This window comes from Desmodus rotundus, chromosome 3 (genome assembly GCF_022682495.2).
Source record: "Desmodus rotundus isolate HL8 chromosome 3, HLdesRot8A.1, whole genome shotgun sequence".
Classification (NCBI taxonomy): domain Eukaryota; kingdom Metazoa; phylum Chordata; class Mammalia; order Chiroptera; family Phyllostomidae; genus Desmodus; species Desmodus rotundus.
In genome coordinates, this window is record NC_071389.1 from 142,811,665 (window position 1) to 142,834,346 (window position 22,682).

The following is a 22,682-nucleotide window of genomic DNA, read 5'->3' on the forward strand; positions in this document are numbered from 1 at the left end:
CCAGGCAGGTACTGGAAATAACAGGGGGACCACTTTGTAAAGTATGTGGTTGTCTAACCACTATTCTGCACATGTGAAACTAATACAAAATAATATCGAATGCAAATGGTAATTCAGAAAATTTTACAAATTAAAAGAACACCACATATAAAAATTACTTTGAAAAGAATGAAAACCTAAATGTGACAGCTACAACTATGAAATTCTCAGAAAAAAACATAGGCAAACCTTCATGACCTTGCATTAGGCAATGCTTTCTTGGATATGCATCAAAAGCATAAGCAATAAAAGAAGAAAATGAACACACTGGATTTCATCAGATTTGAAGACTTCTCTACTTCAAAGGGCATAATAAAGTAAGAAGATAATCCACAGAATGGGAAAATAATTTTTTTTCAAATCATGTATCTGATAAGAGATTTGCATCTAGAATATATAAAGAACCCTTACAACTCAATAATAAAAAGACAACTAACCCAATTTAAAAATGGGCCATGGATCTGAATAGACATTTCTCAAAAAGAGATACTACACAAATGGTCACAAGCATATGAAAGGGTGCTCAACATCTGTAGTCATCAGGGAAATGCAAATGAAAACCACAGTGAGATACCACTTCACGCTCCTTAGGATGACCCTAGTCAACAAGACATAACAACAAGTACTGGGGGAGATGTGGAGAAATTGGAAGACTTATACACTGTGACTGGAACATAAAATGTTGCAGCCACTTTGCAACAGTCTGGTAGCTCATCAAAAGATTAAACACAGAGTTAACATATGACTTGGCAATTCCATTTCTAGTATGTATACAAAAAAATAAAACTATTTTCATACAAAACTGTATGTGAATGTTTATAGCAGCTGTATAATAATAGCTGAACAGTACAAACAACCTAAGTGTCCATCAACTGATGAATAAGCAAAATGAACTATGATTCAGGCACGGAAAGAAAGGAAGTTCTGATGCACGCTGCCATATGGGTCAACCATGAAACACTGTGCTCAGTGAAAGAAGGCAGTCATACAAGACAACACAGTATATGATTCCATTTATATGAAATGTCCAGAAGAGGTAAGTCTATAGAGACAGAAGGTAGATTGGTAGTTGCCTGGGACTGGAGGAGGGAGGAAATTGGGGAGGAATGGCTAAGGCGTATAAAATCGCTCCCTGGGGTAATGAAAATGTTCTAAAGGTGGTTATGTGGACACACAATTCTGTGAATATACTAAAAGCCAACTGTAGGTTTTTAATGAATAAACTGCATGGCATGGGAATAATAGCTTAATAAAAGTGTTAAAAAATAAAAGCAAAACCAAACATTAAAAGTAAATAATGAAAAAATAGCATTCAAGTTTGTCCGTGCATACTAAGATTGACACAATGTTTTATGGAAATCTTTCTCAAATGCAATTATGCTAACTATAATATTTCGGATTTGCCTAATTTACTGAGGACTCAATAATAATCTGTACTCTTTTAGAAATGAGAACAGTTTTGAATCTGCCAAAACAGTCTGGGAATGCCTTATTTCTTATCCCTAGAATAAAATTCTTAAATAGGAATTGGTTGCGAAAGACCTTATTAGAGATAGAATTTTATTTCTATATCTAGAAATAAAAGAGCTTTAGGATTCTTGAATCTTCACTACCTTTAATTTGTATTTATATTTACTTTTTCTTGTTGCATTTCAAGAGACTAAAATTAATAATATATAGAGAGAGCTCTGTACAAGACCAGTTATAGATTACTGACGGAATTTACATTTATACATAAAAGCAAGAGAAATCTTTTAAAAAGGAAACGTGGTTGTAAAGATATAAAACCAGGTCATCCCTATATTGTTCAATTTGATTGAATCCAACTCACTAACTGGCCATCTATTAGGTGCCTGGGAATCTACTAGGCTCTGGTAATATGAAGACTGGAACCCAGTAAAATATAATCTCCATTTGCAAGGAATTCGAACAGAAGCTGTTCATTAGTCTGCTACCCAGAACAGTAGAGAGGCGCAAAGGAAGCAACCTTTGTCTGAAGGGTGCATCCATCAGGACATGAGCCATCTGCTCTGCCTTCAGGAAGGTACAGGTTTAATCACTGGCCTGTCCTTAGAAATGCCAATGTATTTCATTTCACCCTCACCCTCCAACTTCAGAATTACTAAATTTGGAATTTTTACATAAACATATTCTAAAATCTATTCTAAAGTCAGACCATCAAAATGTGGTCTGTGGACCAGCAGCGTCAACATCACCTGGAGCTGGTTAGAAATGCAGAATTTGGGCTCCACCCCTGACCTACTGAATTGGAATCTGAAGTTAAAACCGCTCCCCCCCCCCTAAGTTTGAGAAGCACTGCGCTCAAACAATAAAATAAAAAGGTCCCATAACATCTTTTGGGGGGGGAGTGCTTCCCCAATCAGGTAAGAGAATCGACTTGATTAAAGATTACTTGATTTAAAAAAAGCAGAAAGTAGCTGCCACATCACAATTACAGCCACATCACAATTACAAATACAAGCAAAATACAATTGTGAAATGCAGTAATCAGTCTAATCATTAATACATTTCCAGTGGAATCAGCTACAGTCAAATACAGAGAATGATTTTCAGTTAATTAAAAAATTCTAGTCTCAGATGAGCAAAGTCCACTTTTATTCCTCTGGCTCCTCAAAATCCATACAGATTCTGTGATGCAGTTTTATACACATCAGAAGGACTGAAAAATTCTATCATTCAATAAAACCTCATTTTATGAAAACATGAATTTGTAAAGAAATGGCTTCATTTCTTTGAACCAGTGCTTCAAAGCACCCTACTCTCCTGCAAGCAGACAGATTCAGCTTGACTGTAATGAAGAATAACACACAAGCTACTTCATTTTATGAGTACTGATCCCAATGGGACTTAAGTGAAAATTGATATTGAGAGGAAAGAAGCAAAGCCCTTCCACCCTTCTCCTACAGAAAACAAATCTCTTTCCAACAACTTAAAAGAGAGGAAGAGAGGAAAAACAAAGGAGGAAGAGGAAGAAAAAAAAGAAAGAAATGCAATGTGAGTTAGAGGTCTGAAAAATACATACTAAGTTTTCAATATTCTAGAATGAACTAACAGTTCATTCTTCAGATTTGTAAGGATGGCTTTTGGCGGGGGTGGGTGTGGGGGGGGTAGTAAAAGCCGAGATCATAGAAGCACCGGTGCATGTCTCCATACCCAGGTCTGCCGGGCAGAGCTGGTGGGTCTGGACCCAGTCAGAGACCTCCGACTCTGCTGCAGTTTCCCAACAGGTTGGGGAGAGACCTGCCCCTGGGCTTAGTAGCCGACCCAGGGGCCTGGCCAGGTGTCTTGCGGACTTTGACTGCTACGCTTAGGAGGTGTCTGTGGTGAGCTATGAAGTAAAGTTTCCTTCTCTGACAGCTACGGGGCTTATCAGTCTGTAAGGTCACTTAATTGGCATGATTTTTAATTTCCGATATGCAGTGTTTTCTCCAGTCTAGGTTTTTCTAGCGTCCTGAATATGAAAAGAAACAAGAAACAGGAATAAAACTGTGATTCAAGGTCTCCCAAGACAATAGGGCCCAATACAGAATCATCTCTTTTCTAAACTGGAAGCTAAAATGACACTGGATATGTTAAGATTGAAGATCTTTGTTAAAAAGACCTAAAGTAATTCTATGGAGCTTATGAATTATTAATGATGATATGAAAAGCCAGCTTCTGCACAAAGAGTTGAGTTATAACCCAAGCACATTCAATGCTGAAAATACATAAGAAACCAATAAAATAATTCATGAAAACAAAAGTGTTGTTCTGATGGATTTAAAAATCCCCTCTGTCAGGATACATTAAATTATGGATTAAAACTGGGGTAAGAATGTTGGAAGCAGAAGGGTGTATTATTTTTAAATATCCTAAGAGCTGCCAAGATAGATTCCACTAGATATCAGTGTAAGTCACCAAGGTAGGCTAATTTCCTTAGGTGAAAGGTTGCAATTAGTATGAAAAATGAAGACGAAATCCAGGCGTTAAAGACTGTGATAAATACTTCGTGTTGTCCGAAAGGCTGAGAGGTCGGCTGATGTATGTTTTGTGGGTATGATGTCGGGTAAAACTGGTAACCACTGTTCTGGGAGATAACATTAACGGCATGAGAAGCCTTAGCGGGGTAAAAGCTTGGTCCTAGACGGGAGTTACCATAACAGAACAAGCCCTACACACATGTCCCCAGTAAGAACCGATGCCATTTGCAGGACATCCCTGGAAGTGCCTAGAGGGCAGCCACGAGGCCCTGTGGAACTCCAGAATTAATCAGCTGTCATGAGAATGGAGAGGGAAGGAACTCTACTGCCGAAGTATTCTACCCGAACTTTCTCACTCCTGCCTTCGTCTGAGAGGCTGCCGTGATTTTTGTCCTGGGTCCCCATCTCTAGCTTTTAGTAAACTTGACCTTCATGGTTCCACAGCTATGGGTATTGGGTGAAGACCTGGTCTACCCTTTGTCTGAATCCTTCTGAAGAATGGTGTATCCCAAGCAAATTGAAGTGCAAAAACAGATTTCACGTGACCATGGGTAGTTCTGAAAGGACCACCTCTCCAGCCATTCAGTACCTCATCCTAGAAACCATACACAAATTTTGGTAGACATGGGCACCTTGTAAAATGGAACTGGATGTCTAAACTTTACAGGCAGCTTTTACACACCTGCTTTCATGTCTGGGTTCCTGAAGGTCCATCAAGAGCTGACAGTTTAATTCTTGTTGCTGTTAGTAAAACCTGTCTTGAGTTTCTCTCCAACAACAAAAAGGTCAAAATGGTACATCTATCTATGTGATAGGAATGAAGACAAAGTAGGAAACGGGAAGAACTGAGGCTGCATATGCCTGTGCCATTGAGGAGTCTGGACAAACCACTTGTCGCCTAATGCAGCTCCTACCCACATGGACAGTCACTTTCCTCAGAAGAGCTGCGACCATAGACTCATTTATCCCCAGGCCAAATCTCTGTAGCTACCCTGAATCAAATCACAAGAGGAGAGAGAATAAAGCAAGTCCAAATAAATACAGGTCAGGTGGTAATGCTATAGAGAAAAGTCAGAAGAATCTAGAGTGCTAGGCAGAGGGGTATTGCTCTTTTATATAGGGCAGCTGGCAGGTATAACATGAAGAAAAAGAAGGAATTAGTCTCGCAAAGCTCTGGAATAGTGTCCTAGACAGGATTACAAAGGCTCCGGGCAAGAGAACGCTTTGCAAGGACCTGGGGAACAGAAAGGCCAATGCACCTGAAGCGTGGTATCCTAGGGGAAAGTTGCAGGACATGACATTGAGTGACAGGTAGGCACCAGTTCACATAGAGTGTTGGTGAACAGTTTGGATTTTATTCTAAGGGCAATGGGAGGCCTTTGCAAAGTTTTAAATAGAGATTGACAAGCCTGATTTATATATTTTAACACTTCGGCTGCTTGGGAAGAGAATGGGTTGATTGGAAGGTCTCAGAGGAACCTCCTTCCTAAGAGCAGGCAAGAGGAGAGGAGGTTTTTGTCTAGGAGAATCGGAGTGCAGGTGGTGAGAAATAGCAAGGTTTGGGATATTTAGGAAGTAGAGAAGAGAGGATTTACTGATGTATTTCTATGTGGGAATTGAGAGAACTGGATTTTTTGCTTGCTCAATGGGTAGAAAGTGGTGCCATTTTCTGAGGGGTAAAAAAATGGTAAGGAAAAGTTGTGTGTTTGGAGGATGCTGATGACAATGATGAGGCAAAAGGATACAAAAAGCTGTTTGGAGAGCTTTTCCAGGATTATATTCCAGGATTCCAGGTGCCTATTAGACATCTGGTTAGAGATGTCCAGTAGGCAGATGGATACGCAAATCCGAAGCCTGGGAAGGTGATCGAGGCTGGTGATAAAAATCTAGGAGCCATCATATAGTACTCAAGGGAAGGGACCAAAGATAGAAAGCCAGAGATCATGCCGTAGGTGCCGTGCGACATTCAGAGGTCCAGCCAAGAAGGAAAGCGGGCAGGGAATCCTGAGAGGGAGCAGCCTGTGCTACCGGTGGAAACCAGGAAGGTGAAGGTTTTGTTAAAAAGGCCCAGGCATTTCCCTTGGAAGAAACCCTAAAAGCCATCTACTTCAGTCGCCCAACTCATTTTGGTTTTTGAATACCCTTACTATCACGAAGGGATAAAAACATTCATAATCAGTTTAAATGATAACTACACCATCCTAACTCATTTAACATCATCCCTCCATAATCTTCCACGAAGAGCTCAGGCCTAATGGGGACTACAGTATTACAATTTGGTAGGCTTTCATGGATACATCTTAATACCATTACATATGGGGGAAAGTCAAACTAATTAAGAAAATCTAAATTTTGAGTAAGTTTGTTTTTTGATTAAACACATGTCTCTAGAGACAAAAAGATAAGGCTAAAAGCTTTAGGACAGCTGATTATTTAGAAATGAAAAAACAAACATGGCATGTGCTATATGATGTAATCTAATTTCAATTTCATTCTGTATAAATGGGTAACAAAACCCCTGACAGTTATCCGTACCCTGAAAATTAGCTGGAGTAGGGGGTTGTTCTATGGCAACATCCCACTTTTGTGGGGAGTGACTGGAGACTGTGATGCCGTCTTGTAAGAACAACACATGCTTTATTATTACCGGGCAGGTGCTCTGGGACAAAGCACAGATGGAACTTTACTGTCGAGGGCTTGGTTTCTCTGAATGTCTTTTGAGGGTGGTAGGTATGGAACTAGACTGAAAGAGACTATATATTATCAGTTCTGCAATCTTAAAACCAGTTGTTCAAAGAATTCCACATGTACGGAGTGATGAATTTGATTATACAGATCAGAGATTCCTAACAAAATGGCCTGTACTCTCTTTGCAAATCATAATTACTCAAAAATTTCAGCATCAATTATAAATATTTCTTGCCTGTATGATTTTTCTTTTGGTGATAAATTCTAACGCTGACAGAATAATTAGCTATAGTCTCTTTTGCACTTAATGTTGGGGCTCTTAATGACCACAATTATGAAATCTATTGTTTACAAAAATACAATCTATTTTTCCCCTATAATTATGGCTTTATTCTCCCAAACCAATTAAATTTCCTTTGGTGAATATTTGCAACATATTTCTTGCAATTCATACCTATTCTTTAAAATGACATTAATAAAAATTCTCAGTGTGAAATTAACTCTGTTCCGCTTCCCACCTGATTCCAAACTAAGAGATTATTACTCCACAAACTAAATTTACTTCGGACCTTCTTCAGAGACAGAGAAGGCATCTTAATAGTCTTCTGCTATTAAGATCCCAAGTGACCCTCTGGATTAATTAATATGCAATTCATTATGTAAAGCAGAGGTCACAAGCCTGTGAGCCAAGTCCAGCCCATGGCTTGATATGGTAAATCAAGTCTAGTTGCAATACGACCACATTCATTGCTTAATTACTACCTTCCATAGCCATCGACAGCCATAGATCTATAGGTAATAATCTAGGTAATTTTTGCACTAGAGTTAAGTAAGGACAGAGACATATGGCTTACAAGGCCTGAAGTAGTCGCTATCTGGACACTTAGAGAGAGTCTGCGAACCCCTGCTCTAGAGCATGCTGACCGACGCCAGCACACTGCGAGCACACACAGTTAGTGGGTGCACTATTCCTGAGACATTCCAGTACACCTCTGCCCCAACATTTCTGCTCTGTATGCATCCAAGAGCCGACTGTATAATATCTGTGCCACTTACAATTTAATTATAAAGCAATTAATATATTAAATAAATTGATAAAAAGTGAGAAAGGAGTTATTGGAAAGACAGGAGTAAACAAAATTATTATAAATTAGGCAGAGGTATGTTAATTGTGTAAGATTATGAAAAACATTGTAAATATCTGGAGTATTTTTTATTCTACATTAAAGTATGATTTCTAACTCAAAATTAGAAATCATAGATGATACACAATGGATATGGTTTGTGCAAATGAAGACCACTTAGTACTCCATACAAGAGATAAATCATAATATTTAAAAGCCTGGCAAGTGCAAGTACACTGGTGTGCTTTAGATTAAAATATTTAAGGCATGCTTTTAACCTTTTTTAAAAAGCAGCTTTCTGCTTTTTCTTTTTTAAATACAGGGTGGGGCAAATGTAGGTTTACATTTGTGAATACATGAAATACAGAGTTTATTCTTGTATTATTTATTAATTATTGTATCATTTTCCATATGAGCAACTGTAAACCTACTTTTGTCTCACCCTATATAAAATATGCCATACTTACACACAAGTGCAAAACATATATGCTCCCTTTAAATAATAAAATACCACTGACAGTTCAGAAGTCTCTTAAATTTCCCCTTCTCAATCACGAACCCTTCCCTTTTCCCTAAAGATAACTCTACCTGGAGTACCTCAAGCTGTCTAAACCTGGTTGGGTATGCTATACTCAAATATCTCCAGCAAAAATAAAAGAGTAAATACTTGTTTAACAATTGAGCCATATTTTCTTCAGTATATTAACCTTAATACAGTTACACCTCAGTAGTTGTCAGCTTCAGAGCTGGTCAAACCCTGTACTCAATGCACTTTGATGAGAAAAAAATGTTTCAGCCCTCGGCGCTTGCTCAGGGCTTGTTGCACTTGCCAGAACTTGTATGAATCACAGCGCTGCCCCGCAAGAGAAGATGCTTCATCGTTCGGTACTCATGGGTTTCAGCACTTACCACGAGTTCCGGAATGAGTTAATGATGAGAACTGAGGTATCTCTGTATCAATAAACTTTACAGGCCTGATGTCTAATACTCTTAATTTGGATTTTATCAAGTAGTTCATTTACTTAGTTTATAGTGTTATCAGTGGTACAGTTAATCATAAAATTAATTTATTGATCATAATAAGGAACAATGAAAAATTAAGATTTATTAAAAGTAAATTTCAGTAGAGATCCCACGACCACTGTCTAGAAACAGAAGTGCTTCTACACTGACAGCTATGTCTCTGAGAGAGAGAGAAAGATAGAGACAACTTTGCTAATTCAACGTAATATTGACAGGAAACGATGAAGTTTACCTAAAATATATAAAAATTGGAATTATTAAATTAAAAAATCTATTAGCTCACCTCCAAATATATAAAAAACTTTAACTAGTTTATCAAAGTGTTCAATTATTAAAGTTTTTAGACCTGTAATTAAGAGGATTCCATTAAATACTATATCAATTATATATATAAATTGATAATCTGAAGTGCCTGAAAATATCATTCCTTTTTAATTTACATGATTAATTTGTACTCGAAGAAAGCATTTTACTTCCTTTATAGCTCAGATGTTGCTGAGTTCCAAATTTGCAGATTTATAATTTAATAAGATCCAAATTCAAGAGATTTTAGAATATCCATATTTTGTTCCAAGGGGTAAAATTTCACTGTGTAATGGAATAATGAGTCACATCACCCTGTGCTAATGATCAACTTTAATATCACTATTGGTGAGTTAAACAGATGTTGTTACATATCTACATGAAAGGTAGCAACATCACCTGTGATGTATTCTGGTGCAAAGGGATTAACTTGAATTCATGAAGCCTTTTATATAACTCTGCTTTGTAGGAAATATGGGGAACTGAGAAACAGGCTAAATGACACCCCAATTAAGAAATCTAGAAGCTAAGATGTTTTAAGAAACAACTGTCTATGTCTCTTTAACAAGGGATTTGGCTAGATAAAAAAAGACTGAAGGAACACATCACTCAGAGGCAATGTGTGATCCTAAATTGGGTCTAGTCTAGACACACCAGCTGTGAAATATTTTGGGGTCAAAATGGGAATAGGGTATTGTTATTAGATGAGAAGGTTTTTCTGAGATGGAAAGATGGAGATCAATGATTTTAAAAAGTAGGTTAAAAAGCTGTTTGTAAAATATAATTTCATCACTTCTGATATAAAAACGTGTATGTCAACACATAGAAAAAGTCCACATTTTCAGTGGTGATCTTGGGGGGGGGGGAAGAATGTTGTCACTTTATTTTTGCTTGCAGTACTTTCTACTTTGCTGCAATGAACATAAATTGCTTCTGTAGTAGTAAAAGACTAGTTTTAAAATACAAATTCTATGGAAAATTATGACTATATTAATAAATCCTTAAATCATGGTCTATCACAAAATTTAGACAGGACAGATACTGACATGGATAGAAACTAAGGGAAAGCAGAGGTGTATATAAAAAAGGGTCTCAACTTGAACTCTTTCATTATTTATAATGATTTGATTTAATGAAGATACATGTAGTATCTTTCATGTCACTGCACATACAAAATGCTATGCATTAAAAATTTGCCCTGACTTCCAGTCAAGATGGAGGTGTAGGTAAAAACAATCCTTGCACAACCACAGAAAGAATTACAGCTAGATCTCAAAACAAGTAACACACAGAACCATCAGAATATCAAGCTGCGTGGAAGTCCGACAACCAAGGATTTAAAGAAACCATGTTCACCCAGACGGAAAGGCGGGGCAGAGTCACGGAGATGGACAGATACACAAGGAGATGCAATGTGGTGTGGATAGGCAGTCGCGGCAGTGGAATGGTGGGTCCCATTCACGTGTGGTGGATAAAATTCAGAAGGGATACCTTGGGAGTGAGGGATCATAGCCCCAGGCCAGACCATACAGCCCAGGGTTCCAATGCCAGGGAGATAAATCCCCATAACTTCCGGCTGTAAAAACCAGTGGGGGTTGGGGCAGTGGAAGAAACTGCTGGGTTTTCAGGAGACTCACTTTAAAGGTCCCACACAGACTTAGAATGTATGCAAACCCACTCACTCTAGGATTCAGCACCAGGGCAAAAGCAGATGGGTGCCTGCTGCATACAGGAAGTGGGTGAAGTGATTGGAAATGGGGTGAGTGCCAGGCAAACCTCCAGAAGCCAGGCAGCAGCACTCTCCCCTCTCTGAGCCCTTCCCCGACACAGAGACACAAAGCGGTGAAGTGGGTTGCCCGACTCTGGTGATTACCTAAGGCTCCACCCCACACAATTTATAGGGGCTTTTCTAAGACAGGGAGCCAAAGCATGTACCTAATACATAGAAATAAACACAGGGAGGCTACTGAATTGAGGAGACAAATAAATATGACCCAAATGAAAGAACATAACAAAACCCCAGAAAAAGAACTAAATGAATCAGAGATAACCAACATATCAGATGCAGAGTTCAAAACACTGGTGATCAGGATGTTCAGAGAGCTCACTGGGTATGGCAACAACATAAAGAAGTGAAGGTTACACTAAGTGAAATAAAGAAAAATTTACAGGGAACCAACAGTGAAGGGAAGGAAGGTGGGAGTCAAATCAACAATTTGGAAGAGAAGGAAGAAATAAACATTCAACGAGAACAGCAAGAAGAAAAAAGAATTTCAAAAAATGAGGACAGTATAAGGACCCTCTGGGATGTTTCCAAACATACCAACATCCAAATCACAGGGATGCCAGAAGGAGAAGAGGAAGAGCAAGAAATTGAAAACTTATTTGAAAAAATAATGAAAGAATACTTCCCTAATTTTGTGAAGGAAATAGATATACAAGTCCTGGAAGCACAGAGAATCCCAAACAAGTTGGACCCAAAGAGGATCACACCAAGACACATCATAATTAAAATGCCAAAGGCTAAAGCTAAAGAGAATCTTAAAAGCAGCAAGAGAAAAGGAGAGAGTTACCTACAAAAGAGTTCCCATAAGACTGTCAGCTGTTTTCTCAAAAGAAACCTTGCAGGCAAGAAAGGACTAGCAAGAAGTATTCCAAGTCATGAAAAGCAAGGACCTACATCCAAGATTACTCTATCCAGCAAAGCTATCATTTAGAATGGAAGGGCAGATAAAGTGCTTCCCAGACTAGGTAAAGCTAAAGGAGTTCAGCATCACCAAGCCATTATTACATGAAATGTTGAAGGGACTTACTTAAGAAAAGCAAAACTATCAACATTAAAATGGCAACAAATCCACAACTATCAACAACTGAATCTAAAAACAAACTAAGCAAACAACCAGAACAGGAACAGAATTATAGATATGGAGATTATTTGGAGGGTGATCAGCTGGGAGGGGGAGGGGGAAAAAGGTACACAAAGATTAAGAAGCATAATTGGTAGGTACAAAATAGGGGGCTGTAAAAAATAGTATAGGAAATGGAGAAGCCAAAGAACTTAATGTGCATGACCCATGGACATGAACTAAAGGGGGGATTGCTAGAGGGAAGGGGGTACCAGGTACAGTGGGGACAAAGGGGGAAACATTGGGTCAACTGTTAATAGCATAATCAATACAATATATTTTTAAAAACCTAAAAGGTAAAAAAAGTTGCCTTGACATTTCCTCACTAGAGGTATGACAACTCTTCTAATTATTATTGGATAGCTCAGTATAAAGGTATTTTGCTAAATAAGCTCACAAAGCATAAAGGATTCTAGATGCCTTTGGATAAAACTCGGTCTGTTTCTTTTTCACCAGGAATGGTCAAGTATAATGGTTCTTAGGATCACCGCTATATATACAAATTGAATTCCTACCAAATAAGCAGCCATTTTAGAATGTACATAGTCACGTGTGATTGCCTTAAAAGTCAACCAATAATTTTCACTAAGAGAATATGCAATTTCAGTTAAATGTGACAATAAACCAATTTTGTATCATTTGTTTTAAAATTCATATTTAAGTTGTATTATTTGAGAATTGTTCATATTTTAAATTTAAGACTGATCTTTTAAAAGCCCAACTTTTTTAAAATTGAAAATTACTTGGCATATTTAACTGTTATTTATCTATATCAGAGTTAATCGGATCTGGAAGTTAAAATATCTGAGTTTGAAACCTACCTTTTATGAGCTGTGTAACCTTAGGCAAGCTATGCAGACTAGTTGAGCCTCAGTTCTTAAATCTACAAAGTGGAGAAAATACTACTTACCTCACTAGGCTGTGATGGTTAGGTGAGCTATGCTTAGAAACTTGCCTGTTGCATAGCGAGGGCTCAATGCATATCCATGACAATGACGGTGACCCTCTGATAATCCTGATGTGCTATTTCTGTCCTTTGTATCACAGTGACGTTGAAGATGCTACTCTACATCTCTACACAGATGCCCAATAGGTTTCTCAATTTTCCTAGACAAAACTACTGTTCTCTCCCTTCAACCTGCTTCTCCCCAGGGTCCTCATCTCAATAAAAGTTACCACCATTCACCTCATTACTCAGGACCTGAACGAAGGAGTCATTTATATCCTCCTTTTCACTCACTACATCAAATTCCTATTAGATCTTCGATCTATTTTGAATCCAGCCACTCCTCACGGGTCTGTCACTAGCACGCAGTCTAAGCCAGCATCATCTCTAGCCTGGACAACTGCAAAGACTCTAGAGAGAGCTTAGTTTTCACTCTTGTCACCACCTGAGTATATTGTCCACTCAGGTGACAGAATGAGTCTTTAAACTGTCAACCAGCTGATGCCACTTTTTCCTGCAAAACCTTCAATGGCTTCCCATCACACTTAGACTAAAATCTAAACCCCTTCCTCTGTTGAAAAGACCCTAAGTGATAGTGCTTCCACTTACCTCCCTTCTAGCACTTTTCTCCTCACTCACTCAGTGCCCGCGTACTGGCTCCTTTGCTGTTCCTTGAGCATCTTGAGCTTGCCAAAAACAACCCTGCCTCTATTCCTTTAACCTTGGGAGTCCTTTCTATGAGGGATTCCTTCCCCAGATAGCCATGTGGCCCTCCAGCTCAATCTCTGCTCAAATATCGGTTTTTCCTGACCACAACATCAAAAGCAGCACCCCCATAGCTCTGTTTTATTTTGCTTCAAAGCACCGTCACTACTGTATATGTGTGTGTGTACATTTGTTTGATTCATTTATGAACTAGCTTGTATAAACACCATGAAAATGGGGACTTTGTTTTGCTCATTGCTGGATCCCCATTCTCAAGAATAGTACTGAGTACTTTTCAATACATGGAGAGTGCTACTCATGTTAAATTGAGCTGGGTTTAGCCAAGTACTGCAACCACTACTTAAGTATGCCCTAGAGAATAAAGAAACCACAGCAGTTACATGGAATTAGTTCTCCTGTATTCCATATACTTTGCAGAATCTGCATGGATCTGAGTCTGATAATAAAAAATTATTCATTTTTATTTAGGAAATCTAGCAGCAGTGTAGCAGGAAAAAACTCTTTTATTTCATCAGAGTAACTAGAATAAATATTTAAAAAAAATTTCTGTATTTAAGCAATGAAATGACTAGTTACTTGACTGAAATACTTGTAACAAAAGAGAAAAAAGTTTTCCCTGGTTTTATGTATTACTAAATAGTTCTATATAAAGAAATTATGATATTGTGGGATAAAATTAGTTTTAAGACTCAAATAACTTGGATGCCTTTTATTTCTTCTTCTTGTCTGATTGCTGTGGCTAGGACTTGCAGTGCTATGTTGGATAAGGGAGGTGAAAGCAGACATCCCTGCTCTTGTTCCCAATGTAAGGAGAACACTTGTAGTTTTTGCCCATTGAGTATAATGCTGGCAGTGGGTTTGTTATATATGGTCTTTATTATGTTTAGCTAAGTTCCCTCTTTTCGCACTTTGCTGAGAGGTTTTTTTTTTATCACAAATGGGTGCTGGATTTTATCAGATACTTTTTCTGCATCTATGGATATGATCATGTGGTTTTAACCCTTCATTTTTTCTATGTGGTGAATCACATTTATTGATTTGTGAATGTTGTACCAGCCTTGTATTCTTGAAATAAATCCCACTTGATCATGGTGTATGATGTTTTTGAGGCACTGCTGTATTTGGTTTGCTAATATTTTGTTGAGGATTTTAGCATCTATGATCATCAGGGATATTGGCCCATAATTTTCTTTTTTTTGTAGTGTCTTTATCTGGTTTTGGAATTAGGATAATGCTGGTCTCATAAAATGAGCTTGGGAGACTTTTCTCCTATTGAATTTTGTGAAATAGTTTGAGAAGGAAAGGTGTTAGTTCTCGGAATGTTTGGAAAATTCTCCTGTGAAGCCATCTGGTCCAGGGCTTTTGTTGTTGGGAGTTTTTTTATTATTGCTTCAATTTCACTAGGTGTAAGCTGCCTGTTCAAATTCTTTGATTCTTCATGATTTAGTTTTGGAAGATTGTATATTTCTAGGAATTTATCCATTTCATCCAGGTTGTTAATATTCGACAGAGAATGCAAGCACATACAATGGGCCAAAGATGGTTTATTCAATAAATGGTGTTGGGAAAATTGGACAGATACATGAAGAAAAATGAAACCAGATAACTTCTTATGCCGCACACAAGAATAGGTTCAAAATGGATTAAAGGCCTGAAACCATAAAAATCCTAGAAGAAAACATAAGCGGAAAAACCTCGGACGTTGCTTGCAGCAATATTTTATCTGCTATATCACTGCAGGCAAGGGAAACAAAGAAAACATAAACAAATGGGACTTCATCAAACTAAAAAGGTTTTGCATAGCAAAGGAAAACATCGACAAAATAAAAAGACAACCCACAGAATGGGAGAACATATTCACTGATACATCTGATAAGGGGTTAATATCCAACATTTATAAAGAACTTACAAAACTCAACATCAAACAACAACAACAACAACAAAACACAACCCAATTAAAAAGTGGGCAAAGGACCTGAATAGACAGCCCCCCACAGATGACATAGAGAAGGCCAACAGACATAATGAAAAGATGCTCAACATCACTAATCATCACAGAAATGAAAATTAAAACCACAATGAGATATCATTTCATACCTGCCACATAATCAACACCAATAAATCAACAAACAAGTGCTAGTGAGGATGTGGAGAAAGGGGAACCCTTTTGCACTGTTGGTGGGAACGCAAACTGGTATAGCCACTGTGGAAGCAGTATGGAGATACCTCAAAAGATTAAAAATGGATCTACTTTTTGACTCAGTGATCACACTTCTGGGAATATATCCATAGGAACCCAAAACTCTAATTTGCAAGAACATAAACACCCCTATTGTCATTGCACTGTTATTTACAATCTCCAAGATAATGGAAGCCGCCCGAGTGTCCATCAGTAGATGAGTAGACAAAACAACTAAGGGATGTTTACACAATGGAATATTACTTGGCTGTAAAAAAAAAAGATTTTACCCTTTGTGACAGAGTGGATGGAATAAGCCAGTCAGAGAAAGAAAAACACCAGAAGGTTTCACTCATATGTGGAATCTAGTGAACAAAATGAACTAATAAGCAAAACAGACGGACTCATAGATGGAGAACAGACGACAGCTATAGTGGAGGGGAGGCTGGGGGTGAAAGGATTGAGGAAAAAGGACTCATGGGCATGGACAACAGTGTGGCGATTGTGGGGGGAGAGTGGTATAAGGGGGCTAAATGGTAATGGAAAAATACAATAAAAATTTTTTGAAAACCTCAAATAAAAAGTCACATCTAAGTGCTAAAAACTAAAAATAATTCCCTCCCTTAACAATTCCTTCATAAAATTCCCCAACTGTGGATCTAAAACAACAGGTAAATTCATGAGATTTAAATTCGCCATAAAATAAAGTTGCTTTAACCTGCTGTATGTCTAAATTATGACAGATACTCTTAAGTCACAGAAAATAATTCTCTAACATGAAACTATTTAATCCAATCACTAAAAACCAACATAGGAGTACAGTTCCCACGGATAACTCTCTGAAGCTCGTTTACTTTATCTGTGCTTTTCTTATGACATATCACTTTTTCGTTTATGAATGTTGGCGTTTTTGGACACAGGGTCTTTTGTCTGCTTCATCTTTGCAGTCCCCTCTACAGGGTTGGCACAACGACTGGGGTCTCAGTACACATCTTCCGATGAAAGAATAAATAATGGAGAAGGTTAAAGTGGAGGAATAATGGCAGTAATCACAGCAAAAATGTAACAGTGGGCATATGCTTGCAGAGCTCCAAATGGGCCCAATTACTGCTTTTCTACATCAGATCCGTGAGTGAAAAGTATAGAGTGGTGATTTTCTACCTTTTTCATCTCATGGCACACATAAACTAATTACTAAAATTATGTGGCACAGCAGAAAAGTATATTTTTGGCTGAGCTGACAAAAATAAGTATACTTCTAAAAATATTTTATTTATGTATTTTTTAGAGAAAGGGGAAAGGAGGGAGAAAGAGAGAAACATACATGTGAGAGAGAAACATCAATTGGTTGCATCTCATATGTGCCCTGACCGGGAATGAATCTGCAGACAGCAGGGCACGTGCCCCGAAGGGAATCAAATGGGGGATCCTTCCCTTTGGGGGACAACACCCAACCAACTGAGCCACAACTGTCAGGGCAGGAATAATTTTCATTCATTCACACCAGCCAGCTATTGTTGTGTTGGCTGTTGTCATTCTTTTACTGGACAATCTAAGGGAAAAGAGGACAGTGCCCCTGACTAACAAGTAGGTAGTGTATGTATTAAAAATTCTCGTGGCACAGTGGTGTGCTGCGGCATACCAGCTGAAAGTCGCTGGGACAGAGTTGGATAAATCTATAAAAGTGGTCCATGCACACTATTTTGTTTCACAGTACTTATCACAACTATACCAAAGCAATCATTTGTGTCATCGTTTGCTCAACATCTGCTTTTTCCACTTTAAACCCCAGAGGGTAAGAGCTGTATAGGGCTTCTCAGAGCCTCAGCATCTCACAGCAGCAGGGGCCCAATAACGTGTTTTGAATCAATGAATGCAGCTGGGGCTGTGCACTCCCCTTCCTAGCTGGGCTCACCGGGCACTCACAGCTGCGCAGAGCCGAGTAATTTGTTTTCCATGGTTTCAGAATGTACCTTTTTTCACATGCCTCTTACAAGTTGGGAGTGTCTTAGTCTCGTGTATCATTTAATTAGTAGCATTTTTTCTTTCTGAGTATTACATAAAATAACACTGTTTTAATGAATGATGGTGCTTTAGAATCAATAAAACACAGTTATTACTAATTTCACCCTAATATGAAAAACATAAAAACTTTAAGTACTTACATCAATTAAATCCGAAAGATCATGAATATAATACTTGAAAACTGAGGCATTGGTTGCTTCGAGAGTTAGGAGATATTCATTCCGCGCCTTAATTGACTTTAGCTTATTTTCTGAATACTTTGCTTGTCTCTGGCAATGAAGATCCAGGCATTGGGAAAGACAACAAAGTCATTTTTAAACAAGACAGAGAAACATACATGGATTTTTATTAATCTAAACAATTTATTCCACATCTACAAATGACCTTTGAAGTCCTTTGAGAAATGTACATTTCAAATCTGATTTGAATAACAAACTAAAATTACCTGGCTATGGGGAACAACAACAATGTATTTGGGCTTTGGGCCCACTTGCAATGAAATTTCTTTGTCAATATTCGAGTTCTCTACATTGTGTATTGAATACTTGGCATTCACCACTAAATGGCGTCCAGCTGTTATTACATGATCTTTATGTTTCTGAAACATTTTGCATTCCCTTGGGAGGAAATCCATGTCATTTCACAACGACTTACAATCTGTGTCTGTCAGCTACTGCATCAGCGTTCTTCAGTGTGTCACCCAAGTGAGGACAGAAAGGCGTGGCCATCTATTTTTACTTACCTTTTCCTTCATCTTCTCAATTTTCTTCACAGAGCTTCGCCGCTGATGTCTCTCTTCTAGTCTGATATGAAAGACCGGGTCACCGGATCTCCCGATTTGCTTTTCTTCCTGTTTCTCGGCCTCTTTCAGCTTGCTCTCTGCACTGATGCTCTCTGCGTGATACATGTGGTACGTTTTCATCACCTGCGAACACGTGACCCAAACTGTTAAAAGATGCCTGTTTGTAACTTAGAGAGTAAATGGAAACCATTATCTGACACATACATTAAAAATATCACCTTCCAACTTTCAGACTGTTAGTAAAATAGATGAATTATGGAATAGTGCTTCTACTTACAGCAAACAGAAACATGCAAATTAAATTCACCTGCCAGAAGAGGTACTTAGAGGACAGGCCTTGATGAAAAAATGATTTAGAGTCTTAGGCATGCTTTCAGTGTACTTGAAAAAGTCCCTCCAGCTTAAAAGTGTTTCTCTAAAATCTCCTCTGCATTATTAATTTGCAGAAAAAACCATTATTCATGGATAAATTTTAGCCTAACCTTGGATTCATTTTAAAAAGTCTCTAAATTAGTACAGCCCTTACTCAATTTTATTGCTTAAAATCTATTTGTCAAAATACAAAACTTAAATAATAAGGCTCAAGCACAGTTTTAATTTAAAATATTGTTTTTCTGACCACAAACTAATAATCTATATTTAATGTAGAAGGAAAGGAAAGGAAAAGCAAGCAGAGGTAACCACCGGTAAAATTTGGGTATACAGCCTTCTAGTCTTTTTCTTATGAAAATACACATATAGACACACCTCATTTTAAAATGACATATATCATTTCTCCTTTTGAAAAACTGGGATCATATTGTATTACTATTTTTAATGTCCTATATCCTTTCTTCACTTAATGTTTCAGAACATTTTCTTACACCACTAAATATTCTTCTAAAACATAATTTTAAGGGCTGTATAGTATTTCCTTATACGAGTGTACCACAGCTTATTCAACTAATTCCCTATTGTTGAACATTTTAGGATATTTCGACTTTTTGCTTTATTCAATTCCTTGATGTGTACCCTATCTTTTTCTCTTAGAAATTATACACATACTTTGCATTTTAATAAATTTAGAAATATACAGAATACAAATTTTTGCATGGTATCCCTTCTACATATACTGTAAACTTATATAATGAATTCTTAATTATTAAAAAATTTGGTTATATTTTATTACAGAAATATTTGTTCACAAAGTTGTGTCATATTTCCTAGGATACATTTCCAAAGGAGAATTGCAGGGTTAGAGAACAGGCACATTTTTGAGGCTTTTGAAACATACCGCCAATTTAACACTCTGCTAACTTGAAAAAATAACCCCTCTACAATCTCTCAAAGCACTTTAGATAACATATGTTGCTTAATATTTTCTCAAATAATATTCATTTTGTATCCCTATGATTAAACCTATTATATCTTGATATAATTTCTTCTTAGATAAAGAAGAGTAATGGTCAGATTTTCAGAGAGTTTACCTGAAAATCAGAGTCTTCCAATATAATTTCGATCTGCTTTTATCTGCAGAGTCAGACACCTGGACCCTGTCTGAGACCTGTTTGTTTTGAGCACAATTACAACCCTTAAAAGAAGCAGCATGCGTCAGGTGTGAGGACTCCAAGGCAGCTGTATCAAGGAACATACCGGATTTCAGCCCCCAAGTAATGGTGGTGGCACATTATCTTAAAGTATGTCGATTTCTTCCCCATAGAAGATAGGTTTTACTTCATTTATACACAGCCAGAGACAATTTTGTGATCAAGGTACAGTTGTTAAGAAGTTGAGATCAATGTAATGTTTTGAAGAAAGGAACTTGATTTTTCTCATTTCAAAATGAGTTATAAAATAGTCTGGGTACTGGACGCACCCCTGGAATAAATACATGTCCTTAGGTTGAATCATATGAAATTGCTTTTTTTAAAGTTATATTTGAAAAGGGATAAAAATCAGCATTTTTAATGGTTTAGCGTAATACACCTTCTCAAGATGCGTATTTTGAAGAGTAAAATATGGGGTTAATGAAGAGCCTTTACTTACTTTCATAAAATCTGATGATGATGTCTTTCCTTAAAAATGTAAGCTAGCAAATTGAGTGGAAGGCATTGCTGAGCAAGAACAAAGTAAGTGCTAACCTATAAACTATGGCAGCCTTTTCTGAGTGGCGTGTAACTGCAAAGTTGTCTGTTTTTATTAATTATCAAACCAGTAGGGGGGAGTCCGATTGGCTACTTCAGTTTAAAAGAAACATAAAATAGCATTAGGAAGCAGCTGGGCAGCTGCGGAATGAAGAGGGAGTCACCCTGCAGCTGGGCAAACAGAGAGGTCAATGAATCTACTACACACCTTGCGTTGCTAGGCTTGGCTCTGTTTATATTCCCTGCCCAAAGCAAACCCACAGACCATCTGGGTGCTGGTTCCAGTTCCATCTTTAAATAAGAGGGTGAAAAAACCCAATCTTTCTCTCTCCCCCTCTCCCCTGGCAATCCTCTCTCTCTCTCTCTCAAACACACACACACACACACACACACACACACACACACACACACACACAGTTGCTCAGCTGTCATATTCTTCTTGTTCATAGGAAAGGAGAAATGAGAACACGTGACTCCCATCATAGCTGCATGAAAAGGCATCCCAGACAGCCATGGGTACCTAAGAAATCTTTTTAAAAAATACATCACAAAGAAAAGAACTGATCTCCTGACACTTGCTTTACTTAGATGCTGAGGACTAGTGGAGGTAGTGGAGGTAATTTGCACAAACTAAGCCTTAAAAAGAACGGATCCCAAGCAGGTTGCCAACATGGCATTTCTTATTAACTGGCCTGGGTTAAAAGGGAAACATTTGAGTCTCACCTAACGCTAGCGAGAAAAGGGTGTAAACATCTCATGTAGTTCAGCACAATAGCTGAGGATTCTTTACTCAGTGAAATGTCTTTGTTCAGCTTTCCAATTTGACTTAGGGTTTCCACTATTCTCTGTAATGTTAACAGTTAAAATGAATGAATTTTTAAAAGTTGGGGAGAAAAACACTAAAAGCTTCTTTGAGAACTCTAATTGCAGATGAGTGCAAGTACAAACTGCATTATTTAAAAAGCTGTTGACAGAAGTTTAATGTATTCTGTATATAAAATAAAATAACCGACAGTTCTCTTTTTCTGAGAAGGAAAAGAAAGCTTTCATTTTTTCAAAGGTGCATTTTGAATACACACAGCAAAGAAAACAACAGCTTCTCCATCAGCTTAATGCAAACACCAGCGTTTGCATACCAAATGATGATAAGCTTATATCCATTTAAATGTACTCCAAAAGCATACCTCCCTGTTTGAAATCTCTACTAAAACTCCATGCATAATTCTCTATTGAACACATTCAATTTATCTTTCTGCTCTTTCCTTAACTGCAGGAAGAATGTAGTCAAGTAGAAGGTGACCATATCAGGGATTTCTTCGTGAGACTACAAAACACTGACCGACCCATATAATGTATCTGACACCACTTTTGCATGTTAAATAAAAAAATTAAAATATCTACTACATTTTATTTGTACAAAGAATATAAAGACAGGAGAAACCAACCCTCAACATTAATGTCACTCTGCCAAAAACTACAATGGAAGTGTCAGTACCCCCCATCCCCTACCTCCCACCTAAGGCCTGTGAGTGACACTTATCTTTTTTATTGTCATTTGTGGCGTCAGGCTAGAAAAGCTGATCCCTGAGGTTGGTCCCAATGATGGATGACCTTTCATAACCCACCTCCTCCTCTTAGGCCCATATAACTCTCCATAAGTCAGTGAAAGCAGAATTTACAAAACTTAATCATATTTGCAAAGTAACTTTTACAGGAAAATTCACTTTGAGTGGTAGTATACTGGTGGTTAACAGCTTGGACCCACAAAACAGACTGCTTAGGTTTAAGTCCTGTCTGTGCAGTTACTTGCTGTGTGAT

At 37.8% G+C, this 22,682-nt stretch overlaps 1 protein-coding gene across 3 annotated transcripts in view; it reads right to left on the bottom strand.

Annotated features, from left to right (window-relative positions):
• Positions 1-22,682, bottom strand: part of SRGAP1 (SLIT-ROBO Rho GTPase activating protein 1) — a 255,508-nt gene that overhangs the window by 70,894 nt on the left and 161,932 nt on the right. For all 3 annotated transcript variants that reach the window (XM_024576286.4, XM_053921213.2, XM_053921214.2), the window contains exons 5-6: positions 18,682-18,864; positions 18,080-18,208 (exon numbers count right to left, since the gene is read on the bottom strand). In XM_024576286.4, the coding sequence (XP_024432054.2) occupies positions 18,080-18,208; positions 18,682-18,864 (312 nt within the window). The remainder of the gene's footprint in view (positions 1-18,079; positions 18,209-18,681; positions 18,865-22,682) is intronic.